Raw genomic sequence first — 22265 nt, 5'->3', positions numbered from 1 at the left:
AAAGCTAGGAGAGTTCATCCCCCACTTGAATTGCTGGATCAGCAAGTACACAGCTGACAAGCTACACAATATCTTGCCTCTTGTTTAGAGGAAGAAGTTGGAGAAATGGAAGGGTATCTGGCTACTTCACGTGGGTTTAGAGACACTGGAAGAGGTGAGAACCCCGTGTATGAGCTGGTCCCATTAAAACAGATAGCTTGGAAGGGATTCTATCAGCAGAGATTTCAGCAAAATCTGTAGGATGCCTCTGTTCACAGAGCAGTCCGAATTTCTCTGGTCTTGTTCCGTCAGATTCCCTGGGAAATACGTTGATGAACAAATGCACATGAGGCCTGAAATGACAATTTTAGGATTTCTCTGGAATGAAACAGTACTTCCCAAACTGTCATCCCTTTCTAAATACACAACACTGCTTCTTCTCTCTCAGGTTCACAGCCCTGCTCAGTGCTGTGTCTTTAGTTTGAGAATGATAGCTCTGGAGCCTACATTAAGAATAGGTCACCTATAATCATTATGAATTTCTCTTTGGACCCTATTCAGGTCCTACTGAGCCAGATGAATGATAGTAACAGATCCTGCAAATACAGCCTTTGATATTTTGAGCCCATTTAAAGTCCTAGTGCAACAGAAAGAGGGCAGAAAGGAGGATGCAGAATCATCTTAATATGCCCCCCCTGAGGCTTACTAAGCTCCCAGTGCTTTGTCCGTAAGTTTCCATTTTCTTTCAACTTCCTAATAACAGCCCGAATAAAGAGTTATAGTAGCCCATCCTGGAGCTGACTAAGATTATTAAGAACATTTATCACTAAGAATGGCACTTGCTCGAAGATGAATGATGGCAGTGAGCCACCGAAGTACCACAAAAAGCTGATAGACAAATATTCTAATGAACTGTTGCTCTCCTGACAGTGCTGATAGCATCGTGAAGGGTGTGACATATTTTGAGGGCTTATAATTGTCTGCACACATTTCACAGAACAACTAAACAACTTTTTCAGGAAGATATGCTCTAGCCACAAATGTTTTGAAGGTTTCCTGAGAATCTCTCATGAATGACTGCCAGTGCAAGTCTTGAACTGGGCAGCGTATCAATAGCCCTGCATTTGTTCAAGCACTTGAAAGGACTTTTATTGCAATAATTGCAGTACCAAATATTCCCTTATTCTCCTTCAGACTTTTCACCCTGTCGCCAACTTGCTTTCAAGAAGCAGTTTGTGTGGTCCATATGGAGTCAGACCACATTTGTGATATCCGATCCCAGTATTCAGGCCACATTTATTCTTTCTGCAATCAGGATGCTTTTTTAGGAGATGCTGGCCAACATAACCACAGGCATCCAGAGAAGCCGAGCACCAGAAAGTTGTAGTTTGCTCCTTTCCATCCCTTTTTTGATCATGCTTGAAGGCTCCCCTTTTACAGCCTTTGCAAAGCTTTCAGTTGTATAGCTTCAGGGCTACCTAGTGTCACACCATTGCTGAGGCTGAGTTAGTGGCTGAGGCTGAAATACCCCCAAGAACAGAATTATCCACACTGGGAGGGTCTGCACTTAACTCTGTAATTCAGGCTGATTGAGTGCACTGATGCAAAGAGGGTGAGGAGGTGAAAACTCCTCTGTTCAAACTTCTTGCTTTAATTTGAAATGTCAATAATAAAAAATGTTTAGCACGTTTGGTAGAATCGTAGCTAAATACAGTCCTTTCCCTCTCCTTTCACCATAGTTATCCCTCACACAATCTAAAGACAGTAGTTGGGATTAAACACAAGTCAGCTGAAGATGGTGGTCTTATTCCTCAGTGTCCTCCTCACTCCTTCTGGAAAGTCACTATCCATCCTCAATGCTGCTCATGTACAAAGGGAAAACAACCAAATACAAATCTTGCTATGAAGAGCTCTGCAAAGAGTTGATTTTATTTCACCTGTGAAAGTCATGTCTGCAAGCATAAAGGGACAAAAATGTAACATATCCATAAAATGTCATATTTACCTACTAAGAACCCATAGCTATTTGTAGAAGAGTGACTTACAAGAACAGCTACTGGTAGGATGAGGATTTTGAGAGCTTAGGTTGAAGATTGCAAAAGGAGGAGAGTTAAAATGGGAGAAATGAAGACAGGAACTGAAAGATGCTGAATTATTTCTCGATAAGAATATGCAGTATCAGAAGGAATCAGGAAACCAGATTGGTAAGGTACCTTGAAAGATCAGGGTACAAATTAACAGGCAAGTGAGTATTCTGAATATATCAAGATAAGATGTTGTATGGGCATAGCTGCTTTATAGAGATGCTGGGAGCAGATATATTTGAAATTTCTGAACACAATACTATGTCATGCTCCTGAGAGGTCCATTCATCCGAGTTGTATACTGTGCTGTTCTTAGTATGAAGAACCATGTTTTAAAGAGGGAAGTAATCTCCCATCTAACACACAAAAGTGGCTTTTATGCAGACTGTGATTCTTTTGTACTACATGTTTCTCCCCATTAAGTTTCTCTCCAAATGCAGAGCTCAATACACAACACAGTAGTAAGTCCTGAACTGATAATTTTCCATGGAGATTAGACTTTCCGTTGCTCTGACGATGCTAGGCTTTAGAATTAGATGGGCTGGTTTTAGCAAGTAGATTTCCTATGGACTGCTGTTGAATGCACTGCACAGAGGCACAATGATATTAGTGTAACTTCACTGGATAGAGGCTTTCGTTTTGTTTAGCTTCTGTTCCTGCCTACAGCTTTTAAGAATTACTATAATACGATAATTACTAATATTATTTAACATTTCCCAGAATATATTTCTGAGAATTACACATATTTTATAGAAGACTCTATAAGGATTAACAAAAAATACAGAAAAAACATGGAATAATTGGCAATTTACTATTCTTGTAGCTCCCACAGACCCTTGACAGTTAAAGAATGTATTTTACTGTTATATAATAGCAGAACAATAGAAGTCCCGCACTTGACTGCCTTGCACAGTTATATGCATTAACAACAGACTTAAACTACTGTTTCAAGTTATATCCAGAATTCCTGGTAGGTAAATGTGTGTGATGCTAGTTTACAAATGATGCAAACTATCTTTGTGACAGTCAGAAAATTAGAAAGAGATTTTATCATTTATTCTCCCCGGGATGAACTTCACAATTACCCTGACTATGATAAACTGTAATAAATAAATGTATGTGGGTTTCCAGAGTGTGGGACTCAGATAAAGGTGAAATCCTCTTTCTTGATCTAGGAAAGAACTCTTGAAATGGTCTGAAGCTGGGATAGCCGGCTATGTCAGTGCTGGCCAAGGCCAGGCAAAGGCAAAGCCAAATTACTATGTGGCACCATCCATCTGCAGAAGCAGTTCTTGCTGGAGTGCAATAACCAACAGATGCTCCTGCTAGAGCAGCTCATCCCAGCTTGGCTTTACCCTTACGCTGTCATTTTTAGACTCAATGAGCTTAATGCTACTTTTGCTTCAGCCCCCGAGAGCTGAGAATTATGTTGGTGAAGCTAAAAAAAGGGGGAAATGCCTTCTCACAGCATCACATATTATTAAGAGATAATCTTATTACTCTCAAGTGGATCAAGGCTAAGTTACTGTAAGATTTCTTTAACCATATTTAATGTACAAAGTAAACTGACTCCTAATGAAACTATCAATTTTGAGTTGAAACCAAATTACTTTGGCTAAGGGTGGATAAGTCACTGGTAAACACAGTGCAATTTCTGTACTGAAATGAAAAGAGTTCTACCATTGTTATGGATTCGCTCCAGAGGCTCTGTGCTGAAGCACAGAAGCCATACCAGATCATGTATTTGGGTAATACAAAACATGAATGGCAGACAGGGAGAAGATAATGAAACATATCCTTCAAATAGTAACACCAGAGAGTATTTGGATGGAATAACAATCCTCAGCATTCATAATACTTTGTAGGTTTACTGTCTTTTTGGTAAAACATATAGACTGTATTGAAACAAATCACAGAACATTCACTGGCAGCCGCATTTTCTAACGTATTCTGTAACACAGAAGATGAAAAGATCATCTTTCCCGTCTGTCTGGACTTAAATGACTTACATTCTATGAATAATTTTTTAAACATCAGTATGCCAATGGTAATACGAATGATCATAATTTTCAGATGTTTTTAATTTGCAGGCGGAGATAAAAATACACAAACCCATTCAGTATTTTTTTACATGCAGATAATAAATATGCTTCTTCTACTGATTATCACATTGATTTAGGGTAGAGGTGTTCATGTATCATTACATAATTTTATTTAATGTTTGTTATGTCTATGGGTAAGATGTCTTATTCCATTTAATATGTTACATCTGACTAAAGGCCAGAGTGGATTCGATACAAAAAGTGTTCTGCCTAACACATTGTTAGTAATGGCTCAGTTTCCCTATTTCCCCTTAGAATTTGAACACAAAGCAAAATAAGTCTACATTTCTTTAAAGCATGCAGGCAGCCGAAACATATTTGCATAAGCTGCAACACTTAGTGAATGGCAAAAGCCATGCAAACCACTGAGCATGAGGAATACACCGTGGATAATGGAGAGGAAAAACAGAAGAGATGGAAAGGAAAAATAAACCATGCATCCATGAAAGCAATGGTAGGCACTGGTGGAAGAATAAGTGAGCACCTCAAGGTGTAGAGAAAAAAAGGACAGATACCTACCACAACCTGCGCTATCTAGCTACCGACCTGTGGACTTATAGTATCACCAGTTGGCTCACCAAATGGATCACTGTTGGATGAGGCCTGAGACCCATCAGGCTAGAATACAAGAACATAACACCTTTTTTTTCTCAACAATAGAAAAGTGAAAAGTCAACATGAGGTTATTTTCATGCTGTGGGCATAACAAGTACATTCTATCTCATGAAAACCAGAAAGTGAGACCTCACCACTGATAATGTTCTCAAAAGCCATAATGGTTTCCTATAGCAGATGCAGGCAGGAAAGGACCTCACCAGTACTTGCTGGAGCCCATGAAGGAGCTGCCACAGAAGGTACTGGATCAGACAAACCAGAACTGCAAAAGTCCCTGAAAGCCAGTGAAACTACGTGAATCAGAGTCTAAGCTTGTGTTATTTTGTACCTTTGGGTCCTTTTTTTTGTACAGACTCCCTCTTGCCTTTGGCTCACTTAGGCTCTTATCTGCCTAAGATACATTGTGATTTAAAGTCATTGCTTGGATAACGTTTCTTGCTTTGGTCCACTAAATCTAAGGCAAAGAAATCACATACTGAAGGCCAGAACATTGAGGAATGTAACTAGGCAAGCAACCGGGATGCAAGAATGTGCAAGACAACATCAACCATCATCTTTTAACACACAGACTCTCACATCTCTTTCTGCAGCCTCAGCATGTATGTTGTTTTACCTCAGACTTCCTTGCCATCAGTAAGTGAAGGCTGGTATGCTAGAAATGATATTGGATGCCACTAACATAGACAACCTTACATATGAACTCTGAGTTTGGTTCCTTGTATGCAATACTAGTGAATATCAACAGAAATGTCATGCTATTAGCTATCAAAACCAAAGCAGGAAGCGAATTCTGTCTGTAGCCCCCCCTTAAATACCACCCAGTCCTATTAGAAGTTATTTCCGATGCTAAGTAATTTCTGTCTTTTCTAGCTAAAAAGAGCTAATTGATATTTAGAAACCTTGGTGCTACTCACAGCCTCTTGCTCCTCACTTTTGCTTGGGCTTTCAAACCCCTCTTCAAAGAGGTCATCTGCAGCAGGATCACTGGTATGAGATGCTGATGATTTTGATGGAGAACTCTGTCTGGGTGCAGGGGTTGGAGCTAAACAAACATTAAAGTAACAGCAACACAATACATATCTGTTAATTTGTTCAGAGAGACACGGCAGCACAAAATTTGCTCCTGCTTCTGAGCCCTCAACTTCTATTACCCTTGAAAATTATTTTCTGAGTGGCTGTAAGAGGTAAGCTTGAACACAGTAGTCATTATCAATTCTATATATTTGATTTCACTCAGCACTTTCCAAATTAAGTTTGGCTGCGTCTGGCACATGTCTTCAGGTACCAGGGAGATGCCCCTACATTACATTAAGAATGCATGAGTCGCCTGCCCTATGGCAGGGAAGCAAAACAGAAGGTCTCTGGCTGGCCCCTGGTAAATCTGTGTCTCATAAACTCCTCTTTTCAGCAATCTGCAAAATCCCCCATCTCAAACGCCACAAACACGGTAAGCTTATTTTACAGCTTTTCAATTAATTTCCCCGCATGTCCAATACATCAAGTTATTAAAATACATACTAATCCCCTAATTCTACAAGGTATAGCTTTAACAGGACATAAGTGAAACCATTTCTAAGGTTGAATGTCATGGGCACTTTCCAACTAGCTTGCATGTCCCTAGCACAGAACATATATCACTGTCTTCTTAGAAATTAAATTTCAGACTGCAGCTATTGGGCTGTTGATTTCAACGGTCTCTGAAATTCCCATGTGATACTTTTCTTTATGCCTTGAACACATTTAATAATCTAGACCATGCATGAAGTTTCTCAGTCCATATCTGTGTTGCAATTCACAGTATGATAAAAAAGGAAGAAATGTGTTGAGGAGCAGTCACATCTGAGGAAAGGTATGGCTATACTCACGTGAATTTGTAGATGGTGTTGTGGAAGTCACAGGAGTCAAATTTAACTGAGAGATGTCAAAGTCATCACAATCATCTGCTTCCTGTGCCATCCCAACTTTGTTAAAGTAACTTGAGAAGGCCTCTGAGGTACAACTGAGGGAAGGCTGATCTGGTTTTCTTGATGGCACTGGTGGAGGCTGAGCCATCTGGAAATCTTTAAACATTTCTTTTCCCATTTTCTGTCTGGGCCTGTCTGTCTGTGGACTCGATCTGTTGGAATCACTTGTGGGTGGAACAGTAGCTATAGGAGCAATGGTACCTTGAAACATGGCTGCTTGTAAAGGCAAAACAGTTTGTGTTGGCATGAAGGCAGTCGGTTGGAACTGACCCGCTACAGATGGCCACGGTTGCTGAGTAGGAGGAAAAATACCGGGCTGGCCCCACGCTATCGGCTGTCCTCCCTGCATCACCTGAGCAACTGGAGGCTGAGCACCCATGGCCAACTGCTGTTGAACAAGTGGTTGCTGTCCCCAGAAGGAGGGCAGAACAGCTCCCATGGCAACATAACCTTCAAAGAACAAAGAGGGGGGGGGGGGGGGGGGGAAGAAAGATTTTAACACTATGGTCAAAAGCATGCACAAAGCACAAAAAGCCACACAATACATCAGAAACATGCAGACTACATTCGTGATCCCAGAGCTTCTTCACACTTCAAAGAAAACTGAAGACATTGTTGAATCCACATCACTGAATGAACACTTGTACACAAAAACACAGGTTGGTGGATACTGGCAATAACCGTTCCCCTCATCTGAATAAAAAAAGCTCTTCTTCCTCAGTGAGTACCCCCATGGGTCTGCGAAGACCTGTGTGCATGGCCCTGGTTGGCATCTGGCCATCTGGCAGCTCCTTTCCCTGATGCTCTGTCAAAGCACAGCCAGGGTCAGTTTGGTTGAACCACTTACCAGAACCACAGCAGTTCCAGGAAATGTCACCCCCTTGCAGCACAACCATGCTCCTCCCCACTGGGTTCTTCAGGCTCTTCCTGCTCCCCTGACTACCTCATCCACTGCCTTTCACCTCTGCCTGTTCTGCTCCTCTCGGAGCGATGCTCTCTGGGATGGAACATGATGCACTGGGTCAGGCTGGGATGGAGCTCATCCTTTCACAGCAGCCCCGATGCTGCTAAAAAATGAGCAGCCAGAGCAAGCAGAGGGAAGGAAGAGGACACCCAGGACTCCCTCCCCTCTGCATAGTTTTGCTGCAGTTCCTCATCATTTTTGCTTTTATTCTTGGAGAGAGTGACCCGCCAACATCAGCCAACGGCACAGCTACAAGACTGTCTCTGCGTTACAGGGAAGCACCTTTAGATGACAGCTCAAGGGCCCTCTAATGACAGTGCCACCTTCTTGCAAGAGAAAGACTCTGTGCCATCTCTTCTGACACATCTACAGTTCAAACTGTTGGGACTCTGAAGAGCAAAACAAGTGACTCTAATAAAAAGAGAGATCCCAGATGAATTCAGATTAAAAAAACCCACATTTGGTTATTACCCAGTTACTTGGGAACATCAAAAAGGTCCTGAGCTTCTGCTGTACTACATACCTAATAATAATAAACTGCTTCAAGTATTATGCTAGCATAAATCCCCTCTACTTGGAGAGGAAATTAAAGATTACAACTAAAATTATAATTGCTTCCTGTTAGACTTGAAACCTCCTTTCAAGCTACCAAGAGTTTGACTGTGTAGGAATTATATGATCAGGTGCTTTTCTATCTGCAAGGAAAAAAAAAATCTGAAACTAAAACTACTGTTAAAAAATGTTAAAAATTAAACCATGTCCTACAATTATGTTCCACTGAGAGAAGTATTGTTTTACAGATGTGCTGTTTCACATTTAAATTAATGATTTACTACTAATCTTTACAATATGTAACCTCTTTTACTATTAATACTGTCACAGCTTTAAAACTCTTGTTTCTAACCTGAGTGTTTTTCTGAGTCCTCCTGTACCTTTTCCTCTTTGCTTTATTTCTAGGCTGTTTTGTAATGCTAAATGTAAGGGTCGTTGTGAAATCGTAATAGGAAAAGCCCAAAATATAATGAAATGAAAAAATAGAAACTGAACTTTGAAAGACCAAATTAACGAGTGATGAAGGGAACAGTAACTCAGATACATATCTATTTCAGTAGATGGCTATGATGGATTCTCCAGACGTCCTTTTATCCTGCCCCCACTGTAACCTTATCCAAGCAGCAAAGGTTTTCATCTCACATCATCCCTAAACACTTCACCATCAGCGTAACCTTTCTGAGATGCGGCGACTAATCTGATGCTGCAACGCAGCCCATCAGAGGAGTTAACCAATTAGAAAGTCACTGTTGAATGATTCAAGGCAATCCTCCTCCTCCTTTTTTATCCTAAGTGGAGCTGAGGGCGCTGCTCTTGTAGCGCTCCGAGTATCCCAGGGAGAGATCAGCAGTCAAAACCACAAGCCTTGCATGTCGGTGCAGAATGCTACACAGCTTGTGAATTTTGAGCACTTTGAGGAACACAGAAGAGTCTAAAGGAAATATCAGGATTTGACCAAGTGAAATACCTTTGAAATGCAATCAAGTTCTCCAAGTCTCATTCTCTATTTACTGGAGACAGCACAGGATATCCATTGCTATCGCAATAAAAGGCAAAGCTAAACTAAATGCTTTTTTGTCTCTTGCTACCGTACCTAGGCTGTTATCCAGATGGCTGAACTATGGTGGAGCTCCCAGTGACTTTTTTGACTTGTTTTAAAAAAAATGTGGGCAAATTCAAAATAATGTATTCCCCGCTTGTTAAAGATTTGTTTTGCCTTGCCCTGTAGCACTGTCCTCAAAATCCTTCCCCACTTCCAGTGTACTAAATTCATTAATTAGAGTACTGAAATGCAAACCAGAGCTGAGAACTGATCACCAAACTTGAGTCGAGCTTCTATTTCCAGTAGATTTCTTACCTGAGGGTACGGCAGCAGTGCTGAAAGGTACAGAACCAAACATGTCTGTACTAGCAGGAAGTGACTGGGATGAAGATGGGATAAAGGCATCACCTGGAGTAGCAGGAGTCTGCAAGAAGAAAGGAATAAAATACAGTGATGACTTCTATGTCACATACTTTGCTGTCACGACATCTGTAACTCTAAAAATACAGGTGTGGAGGGAAGAAAGAGAAAAGAAAAAATGATAGAAATATGTAGAAGGAAAGAAGCAATAGAAAATGAGAGTATTTGAATTTGCTGGAGACAGGAAAAAAAAAGAAAGAAAATGAGAGAGTTTGTACAAGATTTAAAAATCGAAATCAAATTTGCCTGAAATATATCACACGCAAAATATTGACATCATTTCTTTCTCCAGAACATACACACTTGTGGTTCTAGGTGTCAGGTGACAACCAGTAGAAGCACTAACATAAGAAACATTAAAGGCAAATGAAGCATCTGTAGGATTTATGGAAAAGTGAACAAATATGCTTCCTCCAGTTAATCGACAGGACCAGAACCATAGGCCTACATTAAAGAAGAAACACAATCCAATTGAGCAAGCTAAGGAAGAGGAGACAGGACTTTTGACATCTAGTCCCAGACATGCTCCAGAATACCTTGGAGATCTGAGGCTCCCGACTTCACAGCGCCTCAATTTTCAGCGTGTATTCATACTCCCCTACAGCTTAACACAAGGTTCAAAAACTTTGTAGGAAAAAAAAATCATGTCTCCATTTTATGACACGGAAATGCATGTTGAGAAAATTTTCTTTGCCCTCAAAACACATTCAGCCCTCTCTCTACTGCTTTGTCTTCCTTTCTTTAACAGCAGTTCTGGGATATGTGCTTGGTGGAACCAAGGAGACATGATATATGAGGCTGTAACTGGATCTTCCTGCAGTGCAGTGGAGAGACAGAGTGCAGTGAAGCATGCACCTCTGATAAACACCAGGGAAGGAGATCTGCAGCTCAGGTTATATCTTACGTGACACCTAGCCCTATATCAGAGAAATAAAAATGGAAGATATTTTTGCACATCATCACGAAGCAGTGACTCCACATTCAATTTGCTTTATGTTTATTTTCTTGCAACATAAAAACTACTTTGAAATTCTCCCTCCTGGAATGGCTGATGACCTGAATTGTAAATGTGCTCAATAAATGTGTTGAAAATAGCATGTAAAAAAATGCAGAGTTCAGTTTCCCGGGGTACTCACTGGGGGAGAGGTTACGTCAGGAGGAGTGGACATGTCCCCAAAAAGCTCTAGTTGGGTAACAGCCTGTAAGGAGAAAAAAAGCCACATTTCCATTTATCTTCTGAGGAGAAGAAATTGTGAGTTAACTACTTACAACTTGGAAAGTTAACTAGTAGCAGCTAGCAATATAAATTCCCCCCAAAGCTGTGTAGGCTTCCAATGTCAAGTCCCATATGGAGGAAGCACATGAGTTCAAGCTGTGGGATTTTGATATTGCTGATGAACCCAAATAGCCAGCAGCTGATCCTATAAAATGATTCTGTAAGGAATTCTCCACCATAAAAAAAATGAATAAAGCATGAAAAAACTATCCAAAATGGGACTGGATGCGTTACTTCTCTGCCCTTAACATCAGGGAGCACCAAGCATGATTTATGGCCAGTCCTTTTCCCTGGCTCCTTTTCTAAACCCCCATTTCAAGGTCTTAAAACACAGTAGCAGACTGTGGAAATGACAGAAGGACACAGAAGGGAAGGGCTTCTAAAGTGCTGCCTGATTTCCCCTTGCCCATGGGACAGGTGTGACCTGAATAACTGGACTTGAAGGAGGATGCACAACTGGGTTATTTTAAGTTTGTAGCTCCACATTTAACTCATGCTAGAAATGTTTTCTCAGGGTGTCCTTCAGTTATCTCAAAATAGGTCACCCATACAGGTCTCACTCAACTGGACCAGAAGAGAAGAAGCACTTTCATAATAAGGAGCACCTTGAGTGGCTGTACAAAGCTCCTTCACACGTTCTGGTGCAAAATTATTCTCTTCCACCCATCTGCAAATTAGTTTAGTTGGAGTCCAGGGATGGTAAAGCATGGATCCCTTTCTAGCTCTGCAGGAAACCTAAAACCCACCTACCATTCTTATCAGGGTGGCTATTCTGGAGTTTTTTGATGGGAACTCAAGGACTACTCCATTCCCACTACCTTTCTTTTGCTTACTGGCTTTCCTTCTTCCCTTTGTCGTACTCAATCACACCCACACATGTGGGAAGCCACAACTCTCATTATAAATGAGATTTATTGCGAATCATAATTCAGTTCTTCGAATCTCCACCCCAGTTTAGGCACATAAAACCTTGCGGCCTCCTATCACATATATAAGTTTGAATTTCAGTTGAGTCTTGCCTTGCAAAGGCAGCCACTTAGTGGACATTAACCACACAGTCTTTGCAACCTACCAAAGGAGCAAAATCTCCCTAAAATTTTTTTCCACTCTCAACCTTCTATTATAAATAATCCTTTAAGAAATAAGACTATCATTCAAAATATAATAATTTCAAAGGTTTATGCATTTTTGCAACCCAATCTCTATTCCCATACATAAAAGCAACGCTACAATCACTTAGACCTGGAATTTGTCTAGCGGCTTGGATGATTCTCAGCTTTATGTCTAACGATATACCTAGGGATGAATTATTTCACATTTTCTCACATCATGTCTTATATTAAATAGATCATGTTGCGCTAGTGCTATGACAATATATTTTCTTCTTACAGGCTTATATATCCTTCTAAGTATCTGTGCGGAAATGGAAGAAGGAAGAAAGAAGAAACTCCATGTTTTCTTCAGGGTACACTGATTCCAGTGTATGTCACTAAAATACTGCTAAAAGGAGCTTCTGCAACAAAAAGCCCATAAGTGACTTCTGCAGTGTGTGCAAACACAGCAGGCCAGCACTGTTAAAATGTCCAGAAAAGTTGGAATAATGGTAACAGCAGCACTCATCTGGAAATTGTTTCAAGCCTCCAGTAGGCGCTACTGACTCCAGAGATGCCAGGTGACACCGAATCACTGAAAAAGCCACTTTCTTCTCATCTCTCCAAATTGCTTGTCCAGCACCACCCCTAAATCTGCCCTTTTCCTGCATCACTGGTGAGCTTTTCACGGTTTTCTCCTCTCTGGCTTGCTAAAAAATGGCTTGTGTGCTTTCAAGGAGGCCATAAGCAAAGGCTCCCCCCCAGCGCTTCCATCCCTGGTGAGGAAGGAGAGCAAGCCAGAGGGGATGTGAAAGGGCAGGGCACACATGGTTACACAAACCAAGAGGAAGTGTCTGTAAAGTTACTCATATTTGGTGGAAAAAATATTATATGTTTTCTATCAATACTGAAAACAGACAGAGAGTATACTTTGAACTCAGAATTATATGGTATGTATTTGAAAGGTGGCAACTCAGATCTCTATGCCTCAATACCCCCATAAAATGGGAATAATAATACTTTTCAGAGTGCTTCAAAGGTGATGAATCTTTGGAAACTCTTCGCAGATATAATTCTGTTAAAGCTCATAAGAGAAACTCTGCGGATGGACTTCTAAACAGGCAGCTGGAGAGCGTGATAGGAAAGCCAACTCCACTATTTGTTGTAATAAGCCCTCATTCACAATATTCCCCAAGAAAAATAAATATATTTGCAGGGGAATTATTTATTAGAGAACAGCAACCTTCTGTGCAAGAGGAGCTACAGAACTACATGAGAGAATGTAAACAGAAATTTAGTGGGAAAACAACTTCCCCAGTTACTTACTAGAGACAGCTTTGAAAAACAACACTTGGAGGTGGGATTGTAAAGTCCCAAATGGTTCAGATCTGGATTCTGGACCTGACTTTTTTTCTAAAACCCATTTCTCAGTCTGAATAAACGAATGCATCTTCTCTGACACAGACGTAGTTTTATCCACTTGCAGCATATGAGATTCTGGACACCAAATAGCTATCTTTTATTTTTGTGATTTCACTGTCACTACAGAACTGATTTTACCCATTACGCTTTTTTAAATTATTCACATCTGATATTAGCTTCGTTCCAGTGAAGTTAATCCCAAGCTGAACATTTTCAAATTGTACTATTTCTATAGAAGATTTCATCTATATTTCCTTAAAACATTTTTAGTGTCACAACCTTACCTGAGTGACTGAAACAAGATTTTCATCAATGTCCAGCAATAAGTTTCCATTCTGCAGCTGTAAAGCATGATTTATGAAATGAAATGAATGATTTATGAAAATGACATGAATTTCTGAGCATGAAAATGATAACCTCCATAATTATTGACTTCAGTATTGAAATGAAAACCCTTTCCATCTTGCAGTGAGCACAGATATGAAATCACGCAGTCAAAACAGTGAGTTTGAATGCTGCTGGGATGTGGGGCAAACATGCACTTTGTGCTAAATCTCATCTGCTGGTATATAAGGCAATTTTACCACTTGCATCATGACTACTTATTTTCCCAGATATTTATTAATCCAGCAATAAGCATACTCAGTGAGCTCTGATCCTGCTTACATTATAGAACTTTTCATTGGCTTGGTGAAGGAAAGGACTTAACAACCTCAGGGGAAAAAAATTTGAGTTTTGGACAACAAAAGCTCTAAAAGCAAGTATTTGCAGAAAAACACAGCTTCCTCTTAACTAGGAGAACTATAACATCAATGTAAACATATTTAAGATGAATATTTTCTTCCCACAGTAATTAAAGAAAATACTTACAAGTCAATTGAAGCTATATTTAAATCCATAGTTTGTGTGTGTGTGAATATATGTGGGAGTCTACTGCCCGCACATGCATACAAATCTATATTCATCTACATATTTAACACAAATTACCACTTCAGTGCCCTCAGAACGCTAAATTTCAGATAACATTTCTTGCAGTGTTGGAGACTTTATTTCTTAAGAAACAAACATAACAGCCAGTTATCAAAAATCCAATTTTAGATGACTGAGAAGCTTCATACAAGTTACCAGCCAGTAATCCCATGCCATCTTAAAATGAAGTTTAAAAAACTCAGAAACAGCCTACAATGTTTTTTTTTTTCCCCTCCTGTCATATCTCATGACAGATCTGAAGGAAAAAAAACCAGACTGGCAAAAGCTGAAGGTAAAAGGAAGAAAACGCCATCATGGACAAACAGGAAAAGGACCCAGTCCTGCACCTTCTTGGAGCTGACAGTGTGTTCCCCCAGCCCCAGGTAAAGAAAGTGTGAAAAAAGCTGTGTCCATTTATTCAAAGAACTCCACAGACCTTGAAAATATTCTTAAAATGAAACCAGATGGGTTTACACCTTCAGGAGGGCCTAGTTTTGGCCAGTAGTTAATCACTTTTTGTTCTGACAGCCCCCTCATTTAACCCCCCCATCCTCCAGCACCCAGGGATGCAGGTCGCATCGCTCTGAAGCAGATCCTGCCCCCAAGCACACCGATCGCTCCGTGAAACCAGCTGAGAAATAACCATGTCTCAGCACGGAGGAAACATGTGCGCAGCGTTCAACGGACCATTAGAAATTCCCACCTGTGCTACAGCGGGACCTTGCAGAAAACATTTGCCCAACATGTCACGGCACGTCCCCAAGTGCCCAATTATCATGTAGCACTTGAGCGGCATCTTCCATTAGCTCGTGTTCTGCATCACACACCGGTGAGGAGACACTTCCTAAGGGTGAAATATCCCTGGCTATTAGAGCGTGGAACAGCCTGCAATGGTGACCGTGCCGAGGCTGCAACACAGCTACCGAGGGCAGAACTTGGCCCTTCGAGCCTTCCTCTGATTTGGCTTTTCGATACAAAGCGCTTAACCTTCACAATTAAAGTCAACAATCCTCTCCCTCCTTCCCCAGTGCATGACAGAAAAGAACCAGAAGCCTGGAAAGATGCTCCAGTCCTTGATCTTTCTCTAGGGTTGCAGTCTGTGGATTTGTCCACAGAGTGATGTAAAAGCGTGCTTTAATTATTCAAAAATGCATCTCCTCGAATATGAAAACACCCCCTCAGCTTAGTCAACCAGGAACACACCACTCACTTGCGACCAGCTGTGCAGACCGAGGCGGAGGAAAGAGTATTAATCCTTGTATCACGGTGACATTAAACCTATAATGAAAGCTCCATCTTTCTATACAGGCATGTGAGACATATTGTAAATCTTTTAAACATGAAATATGTAAATCTGGCTTCTTAAAGCACCAGCAAGCTTTTTAAACCACTCCAGCCAGTAATGAAATTCCTCGTGACACTTTCCACTATTCACTAAAGAAAAACGTATTAACCAAGAGCTGGAGAAAAACCAAGCGTACAGAGGCAATGATGAGAGATAAGTAAACTGCAGCTTTCATAACCCTGAACCAAAACCGAGCATCTCCACTACAGTATTCCCTCTGATTGACAAATATTCTAAAAGCATCTTTGTAAGCAACGTAAGTTCTGATTTTAAAAGGGAAATTTAAGACAGGCCTCTTGCACTCAGGAGTGTGAAGCACCTTACTTCTTTCACTCCTAGATACATAACAAGACAGAATATTCAACTTCTGTTACTCAGTGTGGTTTCACCAATGGCAAGGGATCTACATGGACTTAATCTTGCTATACTTTTGTGAACAAGGTGATAAAAGTAGCGTCCTATAAAATGGGGTTCTGAAATCTCTGAGAATGAAGCAAAGATGGCACTTAAAAAGCGTGAAAGAAATACACAGTAATTAACTTGTACTCTGATACAGAGCTCAGCAAGTAAGAGTATGAAGGATAGTAAACAGAGCAAATAACCAGCAATTAGTAATTAACCTTTGCGCTGCATATTAGTTATTCAAATCTTTTAAGACAGCAGAGGGATTTAAACTTGGTTTCCTGCATTCAGGGTAAGTGCCATACCACTCAGCCCAGTAGATGAAAGAGAGATCATCCAACCACACTGGTACTCTGCATTTCCAATTCCCTTTTTCTAACATGTATTTTACGCTGGAAATCTAATGACAAACGGTTAGTCAAACTATTTTTGTTCTTATTGTAGTTGAAAATGTAAATATTTTGGCTATGTCAAATAATTTTTTCTGATGGTTCGAATCATTATTTTAGTTAAGCAAAGCTCCACTTATTTGCACAACCTTATACAAGTGTTGATATGCTATGAGCTCTGAGTTGCAAGCAGCTTGCTAATTAACTACAATTAATTCTAAAAAACAATTAGAATTATAACAAAGGAGCATGTCAGAATTGAGACTAAACCAAGCATCAGTCAAACCACATCTAGTTGGTTGAGACACACTGAAAACATCCAACAAACATATTGTTTTCCTGTAAAACTACTGTTGGATTAATGAAGTAGAGTGATAACTCGACAAAGAATTGCTCAATTACTTCCTAATTAGAGAGAATACATTGAAGAATATGTGTGAAGAAAAAATTGTCAATGCCTTTTCAATCTTCAGCCTCCTATAGATCCTAGAGATGATCAAATGCCACAATCTTTCCCAGTTACAGAGGCAATGGCAGCCACAATGCTACCATCAACCCAGATTTACTCAGGTATAGCTGAGCACAGCCTTTTAGTAGTAAGGCTGCTGTGAACATTTAGAGTGATTCCCAAGCAGTACAGGTCATGCCAGCAACATGGGCTGCAATAAAACTACACGGATTGATTTTTATCCAAAATACATGCATTTGGGCATCCATCACTTACACAGGGTTCAAGCCCAGTGCTCAGAATCCTGTTGGACACAGGCACTCTCCTGTTTAAAGTTTCTCTTTTCCGTTTCAGAGGGTAAGTCTTACTTGTCAGAAGCACTCTTCTTCAGGTAATTCTTCTCCTCTGTATTTCGATCTGAAGTAATAAACCCAAGTACTGGCTTTGGTGTGACGTCCCCAACTACAGGGTAGCCTTGAGCTTCATCACATTCATCAACTGTCCAGTTTCCTTTGCTTCTTCACTGGGAAGTGCTGGATGTGCTGGTTAAAAATGCTGTTAGTCAACCCTGTGCAGCTAAAGAGGTGGGATGGTTAAGGTTAATTGATATAATAGATTGTTGAGGAGTGTTTGAGTGAATTGCTTCAATGTTGCTCAATAGCTTCCTTTAAATTAAGGATCTCTTCATCTGATCAACACATACGTGCTTACTCACGTGTTTATTTTCTCTTCATTTGAAGGGAACTTCATTCTGAATTCCCTGTGTACTGTAAGTATTTACTCTTATAGGAAATGGTATTTAAAATGCCTCAATTACCACTTTTCTCTGTCAGACTCTAATAAATCAAGATTCCAAAAGAGTGACTAGCTTAGAGCCCGACCCATGCTGCTTTCAAGGCAACTCAACACCCAAGGTAATTCAACTTCCCAGAGCACAGAGGATGCTGGTACAAAGGTCCCAGCCACACGGTCACCTCCTCCGTATCTTCTCCAGACCCCATGCAGTGGGTTCAGAGTGTGCTATACACCAGGGCATACACCACGGCATACGCTGGTCACATCACACATACTTAAAAGAAATGCTGCAGGTCCAGAAATATCACTACATTGTTGAACTAAACACTGGGGCTTTCAAAATGTTGAGGCAAGCTACAAAAGCTGCTGTAATTTACATTTACTATGGACTAACAGGCCCTGGCATCTGTCTTCTAGAAACACAAGTCTGGCTTTAGAATTAAGTACCTTTACAAATATGTGCAATTTATTGCATGTGGCTGATGCAACGCAAAGATATTACAATGAAATCTATTTTTCTATTCAACAGAAAACTGGAAACAAAGGGGAAGAACTAAACACTTCAGCTGATATAGTGGCAAAAGCCAGTCTGCACCCACTTTAATGTCAGCATGAGTAAGGGTCTGAGTACTCCAGTCTGAGCAGGAAATTCAGGGACCAACGATGAGCTGCTGGCTGGTTTAGTGTGTCAGCCTTAGTCAGGTTTGTATTTGGAGTAATTGCCAGATACATTCACTGGCATCTGTGGCACTTCTGGCCTAAAGATCTATGTCTGGAAGTTATGCACCTTTTGTTCCCAGTGTGTAGCTCCACCAGTTCTCCCTGGGGAGAATAGGAGTGAGGACGGTGACACAGGACACAGTAAGAGCTCAGATGGGGAAAGCTGTACAAGTTATTTCTATCTTCATTACTGAATACTGCATCCCCATGGTGCTTTCAAAAGCTTGAAGTCTCCTGAATTTCAGCAGGCAAAAAAAGCCAAGACCTGTGTACTTCTGTAATTAATAACGTAGGATAGCAGCGAATGATTTGGCAAAAATTTACAAAAGCTTCTCCTCAAACTGATGCAAAATACACACAGCACTTTCCCCAGAACTGTATTCCCTTTAAGTTGCAAACAAACACCAAATTGTGCAACTGATATCATTTAATGCATACAGTGATACTGACTAGGTAAAGCGACAAACTTCACTACTCAGAAAGCAGATTGTGCGTAAATAAATGTTTTAGCAAACTACTACAAGCTGCAGGGCTCCAAGCAAATAAAAATGTAATGAATCAATACAACGTGCAGCTGTCAACTTAATACATCAGCTGCTATCAGATAGAGTCTGCATCAGTCATATTGCATAAAAGACAAAAATTCACTATATGTAGCAGTATCAATAAGCTACACTTAGGGTTCAGCTACACTCTCTTTGCTCCACTTTGGACAATATCAAAAGGGAGAGAGTGTTAACCAGAAAACATATAGGAATCCAGGTAAGTCTGGGAATGGAAATACACGTGAAGCCATTAGACATGTAACCTAACAGGCTGCATAACCGTAAGGGGCCAACTGAAACATTTATTATTTATTTATCTTGCCTAAGTTCTGTATTATAATTACAAATCTAAACTGCCATACTAACACCCATGTCATCTATATCCAACAAGATAACTGTGTCACCAGGGCAAAACCTGCAGCTTTTGCTTCCTTGTCTCTTGGTGTTTGTACAGTACAGAGAGAGTAAAAAACTGATCAAGGGCAATGCTGCTGGATTATAGCTTTCCCATGCTATGGGGTTATGTCCCCAAATCCTAAAGGATTGCACTATGAAGTAAAGTCAGTGCTTTGATAGCATGTAAACATTCCGCTGGAGTTGCAGGGTTTAGGATCACATTCAGGGAATGGTATTACAAATGCAGGAATGGAAAGACTCTTAACAGGACAACTCCTACAGATTAGAAAGAGCTCAAGATATGGCCAACAATATCAATATGACCAAAAAAAGAACAATTAAACCGAGACATTTTATTCTCACCTGTGAAACAGTATTCCTACATTATTAAAATACACTATTTGACATGCTAGATATAAAATTATGAATAGAATGAAACCACAAGTTTGCATGGGCATATTTTCAGTGTTCAGAAACTATCCAGATTAAGATTCATATCTTAAATGGTCTATATATTAACAATGGATTAATTCTAACATCCAATCCCCTGGATTGTTGGAAATCAGCCTCTGAACTCAAGTTAGCATCTTTTTGAATGTTCATGCTCTATCTGGCATTGCAAGAACAATTTTTCAAGAATCATTTGAAATATCCCTATCTTTGAGCACTGGTGCTAAGACATAAGCAGTACATAAGACATGTATGTAACACATGAAGAAACTTCATCACTTTATCTTACAGATGCTATAATCTGGGAAGGCTAGGGAGGAGGACCTGGTTTCTGCTCCCCGTGCCATTAAATTTTTTATTAAGGAGTGAACCACAAAATACCCCCAGAAAAAATAGCTTAAAAAAACCCAAAACAAAACAAAATGAAAAAGTGATAGGAAGTTAAACAAAAATCCACAAAGACAGATTTAATTGTTACAGCGCTCGATCAGGGAACTCACATCCCACCAAGTGCAGTAGCCACAAGCTGATGGTTGTGATCTCTGTGAGACATCCTTGATGATGGCTAGTTCCTCTCCTTGGAAAAGAGGCATGAGGGTTTGAGCAAAGTCTCAGACCCAGTCTCTCACCTCAGCTGAAGCTGAACAGTCTGCTAGTGAAAATTCAGGTGTTTAAGTGTTTTTTGCTGTGGATCCTCTCCAAACTATCAGGCACGAAGCTGTTTATGCCAGAGCTGTATGAGGGTAGAAGGCTTTTATTCAGAGTTTCTACTTGCATTTTGTACAGGTATAAACAGAAGCAGAAAGTATAAAACAGCAGAAGATGAGGCCTACGGGTCTTGCTAAAAGGAACGAACTTGACAAATCTCAATGACCTTTTACAACGTAGAAGTAATTAAATCACAGATAATGACAGACCTTGATTGGTAACATGCACACCTAACATGAAATCCAAACAAACCAGATGTTTGAGCTACCTGCCCAACGTACCAAACCTGCCCCACAGCATCAAGGGATCAGCCAGACCTGACTGAATGCTGAACCCTTCTGCAATTCCAGCAGCTCCCCTCTAACCCCAAAGGAAGGGAAAAAAAACCCCATGGATACAAGTATCTTAAGACAGGAAGGTACAATGTGAGCAACGTTTCTGGAGATCACAGAGGGTACCACAGGGCAGGTGATGCGGGTTGCAGAGGGGATGGTACCCACACGGCAGATGGAAATAAATGGCCAAGATGTGGAGCAGCTGTTATAAAGGCCTCCTGCTACAGCACAAGTCTTGCTATTGAAGACATGTATGGGACAACAACTAGTCAACTTCAGGGCTCAGATGCTACCTTTGGCATGGTGCTAAATTCTCCCATTATAAGCCAACAGTAGTATCGGAGTTAATACTGGTATTAAATCAAAAGGCAAGCGGAGAGGAGGAGCACACAGAGCAGAGGTGTTCCCAGCACTGCACAGAATCTTCCCAGAACAATCAATGCAAGGTCTATACTACAAATAATGGTTTGCATACCCACTTCTGTCTAAAAAAATAGCAAAGGCCCACCAAAACATTAAAGAAACTCACGCCACAAGATATTATCATAAAATTAATGTATTTTCAAACTTGGCAACACGTTGCTGTTCCTGTTAAATACACACGTCCCACACTGCAATGTTAAACCTCGTACATGGGGTTTAATTGTGTGTAACTAAGTCAGGGCATTTGAACACAGGTGCGTCTTTTAGCAAACGTAAATAAAACCAGACAGCTTTGCCAGCACAGATGGCCAGAGACTAGGTCTGTGCACTCTCATTCTTCTTACGTTTGAAAATTTGATCCTGATAGCCTGATTGTGGAGGCTGAAGGCAACATCACCAGTCTGCAAGGTGTTTCTGTAAAGCCACTGATGCAAACTTAGGGAAAACTCAGAGTCTTCTCCAGACCAAGCGTGGTAGAAAGAATTCACTTTGCAGAGGATAGTGAGAGTTGTTTGAGAAGCTGCTCTGTACTCCTTTATTGCTGGACATTTTGGGATGCCATTTCTCCGGGGACTGACTTTTCATGTGAGCTGGTAGAGCCCAGGGCTCTCCTCCCATGCCTTGCCCTTAAGGCAGCCAAATTACTCCCTGTCCTTTCCACCCCGGTTTAATATTTCCCACGTAATTGGTACTAGCCAAATGACTGCCTGCGTTGTAAGGCATCAGCTATAATGCCTTGAATCTTTATACAGCAGTAAGATGAGTTGTTTGAAAGCCTTCATAAAATTGTAAGCAGATAGTTTAGACATTTTGATGAGAAGAGAAGGTT

General features: G+C 40.6%; 1 protein-coding gene across 8 annotated transcripts in view; it reads right to left on the bottom strand.

The window, feature by feature from the left end:
• DAB1 (DAB adaptor protein 1) overlaps positions 1-22265 on the bottom strand; it is a 474659-nt gene that overhangs the window by 8450 nt on the left and 443944 nt on the right. For 4 of the 8 annotated variants that reach the window (XM_074906114.1, XM_074906115.1, XM_074906118.1 and 1 more), the window contains 6 exons: positions 13796-13852; positions 10859-10921; positions 9618-9726; positions 6646-7194; positions 5695-5822; positions 4685-4783 (listed from right to left, as the gene is read on the bottom strand). In XM_074906114.1, the coding sequence (XP_074762215.1) occupies positions 4700-4783; positions 5695-5822; positions 6646-7194; positions 9618-9726; positions 10859-10921; positions 13796-13852 (990 nt within the window). In that variant the 3' untranslated portion in view covers positions 4685-4699. The remainder of the gene's footprint in view (positions 1-4684; positions 4784-5694; positions 5823-6645; positions 7195-9617; positions 9727-10858; positions 10922-13795; positions 13853-22265) is intronic. The other 4 variants (XM_074906123.1, XM_074906117.1, XM_074906113.1 and 1 more) reach the window with 3 other exon arrangements.

This window comes from Athene noctua, chromosome 5 (assembly GCF_965140245.1).
Source record: "Athene noctua chromosome 5, bAthNoc1.hap1.1, whole genome shotgun sequence".
Classification (NCBI taxonomy): Eukaryota; Metazoa; Chordata; class Aves; order Strigiformes; family Strigidae; genus Athene; species Athene noctua.
This window is presented reverse-complemented; position numbering and strand designations above follow the sequence as displayed.